Raw genomic sequence first — 3,704 nt, forward strand, 5'->3', positions numbered from 1 at the left:
CAGAACCTTCCTTGGACTTCTCCGACTCCCGATACTTTGCGAAGACATCATACACAGTCGATCTCGGATACCCGAAAAACCGAATGATTTCTGTCGCCGAGCGCCCGGCGCGAATACTTTCGATAATCGCGGCTCTTCGGTTGTACTCCGTACTGGGTTTCAACATTGCGACTGTTTCGAAGTTATGGTAGTTTAGTACATGCGTCAAGCTATTTGAATGCCAATCGCGACATCTGCCAATGGTACTGAACGGAGGGAATATCAAATTGAAATTTGTCCGGATTTTGGCGACGCACCCTGTATAGGAATAATCAAAGAAACACAAGCGTCATCGCTAGATACATCTAAAGTTGCCTCATAAAAACTTTGCAATATGTTTACAATATTCATGCATAATTCCCATTCCGCGTTATTAAGAGTTTCTATTTTTCCGCGTTCGATACTATAAAGTTTGATGGCATTTTTTTGTTCAACGAGACGTTCTAACATAAGGAATGTGCTGTTCCATCTAGTTTCGATATCTTGTTTTAACGAATGCTGTGAAATACCCGTGGTCTCTTGACATTTGGACAAATATCTAGATGCTTGTTCACTGCGTTTGAAATGTCCCACAATCTTTCTACATTTTCGTATGAGTATTTCCACATCTTCTTGGAAAAAAATAGCATCTTGTATTATTAACTGCAGGGTATGAGCCACACATCCCAATGCAGAAAATTCTGCAATACGTGTGACGCAATTCATGTTAGCAGCATTGTCTCTTATTGCTATATGGATTTTGTTCCTAATATTGTAGCTCTCCACCAATTCAATAAGCTTTTGAGAAATATAGTAACCAGTATGATCTTCTTCTAAAACACTAGCACCCAAAATCACTTTTAATCTTTGAGGTCCTAGAATAAAATGTGCTGTGAAACTTAATAATGAACAAGTTTTTGCTGGATTTGACCAAATATCTGTAGTAAAACTGATCCATTCAGCTTGACAAATCAAATCATTAACTTTTGCTTTTACTTTATCATAAGTTGGAGGCATTAAAGTTGTGCGAAAATAGTTTTCAGATTTAAATTTGTATTTGCTTGGTTTAGCTGGATCTGCAAAGTTTAGCCTTTTAAAAGCATTACTTTCTACAGTAGAATATGGCAACATGTTAACAATTAAAAAATCCATTATTGATTTATCAATTTGTTGTGAAATTTCATGATTATCCAGCCAGAATAACTAGCATTACGTTTAATCAAAGTAGGGATTGTAAGTTGGATATTACGTGTCAAGTTAGTTCCAAGTGTTTCATGCTCTACATTAGTTTCTGACTCTTCTTGTGTTTCATAATATCTAATAAAAATAAATCAAACATCAATTGAATGAAATTGATTGTATGTTACTTCTCGTGAAATATGACAGTATAAGGGAACGGCCAATACGAGATAAAACCAAAGTTCGGCCAGATTCTCGTATTGGCCGTTTCCTTATACTATCAATTGAATGATTAAATTGAATTACATTATTTTAATTATAAGTATAAATTTTGATTATAAATTGCTTTAAAATGTTATAAATATAAAACAGTAATAAACAAACCTTTTTAAATATTCTTTATATTGTTCAGAGTGAAATTTCAAAAGATGCTGTTTTAAACCATGCACTGTTTGGTTTTTAGCCTTGTCGCTTCCAAGAGATAAAAATTTAGAACATATATTACATTGAGCTTTGGCTGGATTAGTATCAGACTTGACGAAATAGTTCCATATATAATTTTTCTTTCGCATGATAACCTGCAAACGATTATACCTTAAGACTTATTGATTCCTGAATTATTTATTTTATCTAGTTATTGATTTGTAACTGTAATAAATTAAATACTTTTATTTGGTGAGATTCCGAAAGATTATGTCAATTAGGAGGTTATGCTTTCAAGACAACGCAGATCTAGATAAAGTTCCACTTGGCGCTCGAGACAATCGTGAGCATAAGCTGCGTCTACATTGTCCAATTGCATTGATCATTAATTTGATAAATCGACTAGTGCGACAAAACATCGTAACTTGATCTACACTCGCGATCGTCGCGAGCGCCAAGTAGAATTTCCTTACAGAGATACAAAAAATAGATTTCGCATAATGCAAAATCTTATTCGCATAATCGCCGCAGTAGCGCTGACCAGTGTATTGCGAATTTGTAAAGTTTCGGCTACACTANCGAAACTTTCTTTTTACTTTTGGCCGAAACCGAAACCAAGCCGAAACTACGATTTTTGGCCGAAATTGGCCGAAACCGAAACCGAAACCGAAGTTTCGGTCGGACTCTAGTCAGCTGGTTAAAAAGAGAGCCATTTGCTAACTTTTTCAAGTTTTTCATTTACTAGATACTACCAATTACTCACATTACTAATTATTACTGTATCATCCGTATATGAAATAATTTCTCATCTAATGTCTTAAAAAGATCATTTATGTAAAGAATAATATAGGGCCAAGTATTGTGCCTTGAGGAACTTCACAATTTATCATTCTAACATTACTATTAACTTTGTTTACCTTACTATTTGAGATCTATTTAATAGATAATTCCTGAAAAGTTCCTCTGGAATTTCTCTGACACCCAGCTTATCTAACAATTTTTCGTGATTGATTGTGTGAAATGCTTTCGCTAAGTCCAAAAATACTGCAATAGTACGTTTACTTACATCTAAACTTTGATATATATAGTCTGTTATAAAAGCTAAGGCATCACTTGTTGATTTTTTCTCTGAAAAACCAAACTGCATTTTATCAATTAAATTGCATTTTTTTATAAAATTAATCAATCTTTTTTTCAAAGGTTTTTCAAATACTTTTGCTATATTCGATATTAGAGATATTGGACGATAGTTAGTCGCTTCAGTAGGATTGATACCCTTATATATAGAAATTATTTGTGCACATTTAAAGTGATCTGGGCAGGGTTTCCAGTTTCAAAACACCTATTTATAATAATAGACAGTGGTAGAGCTATATATTCTTTGATTAAGATTAAAGTTCTTACTGATATTTGGTTTATACCTGAGGCAGCATTTTTGTTAAGTTACCTATATACTCCATAATCTCCACTGGGTCAGTAGGCAATAAAGCTATTATATTTATATTGGTCTTATTATTATGCGAGTAGTCAGTTGGGAGCGTTATTCTCTTAACCATCTTTACTCCTATGTTACTAAAGTAGTTATTCAAATAATTAGCAATTTCTAAATTATTATTTGTCAAATTTCCTTCTATATTTATACTTTCTATCTAATTTAAGCTCTTCTTTTTCCTTCTATCTATTTGTTCATTTATGTAATTCCAAATTTTTTTATTGTTATTCGAATTTTTTTCAAGTACTTTTTTGGTATGTTCATTTTTTGCCTTTTTAACGATCTTACCTAGTATTTTCGAATTATTCTTATAGTTTTCTTTCAATACGATATTATTAGGCTCTTTTTTACACTTTTCATATAATTTTTGCTTTTTAGCACATGAGATTATAAGGCCATTGGTTATCCAATCTTTTCTAGCATGCATCACATCTGGCATACTACCATGATCAATAAATAACCGGAATTTATTCATAAAAAGAAAAGTACATGTTTATTCTTCAAAATTCAAGTTGTCCTTTTCAAAGTAGTCCCCGTCGGCTGCGATGCACTTGTGCCAGCGTTTGATCCACCCCTCGAAGCTTTTCTGGAA

General features: G+C 33.0%; 1 protein-coding gene across 1 annotated transcript; it reads right to left on the minus strand.

Annotated features, from left to right (window-relative positions):
* Positions 1 to 296: 296 nt before the first annotated feature.
* Positions 297 to 1,149, minus strand: LOC109862102 (zinc finger BED domain-containing protein 4-like; the record flags this gene model as incomplete). Its single annotated transcript, XM_020442021.1, has 1 exon — positions 297 to 1,149. A coding segment is annotated over exon 1 (853 nt), but the record flags the coding sequence as incomplete, so codon positions are not given.
* Between the last annotated feature and the right edge of the window lie 2,555 nt (positions 1,150 to 3,704).

This window comes from Pseudomyrmex gracilis, unplaced genomic scaffold, assembly GCF_002006095.1.
Source record: "Pseudomyrmex gracilis isolate BER0280 unplaced genomic scaffold, ASM200609v1 scaffold_1369, whole genome shotgun sequence".
Lineage (NCBI taxonomy): Eukaryota > Metazoa > Arthropoda > Insecta > Hymenoptera > Formicidae > Pseudomyrmex > Pseudomyrmex gracilis.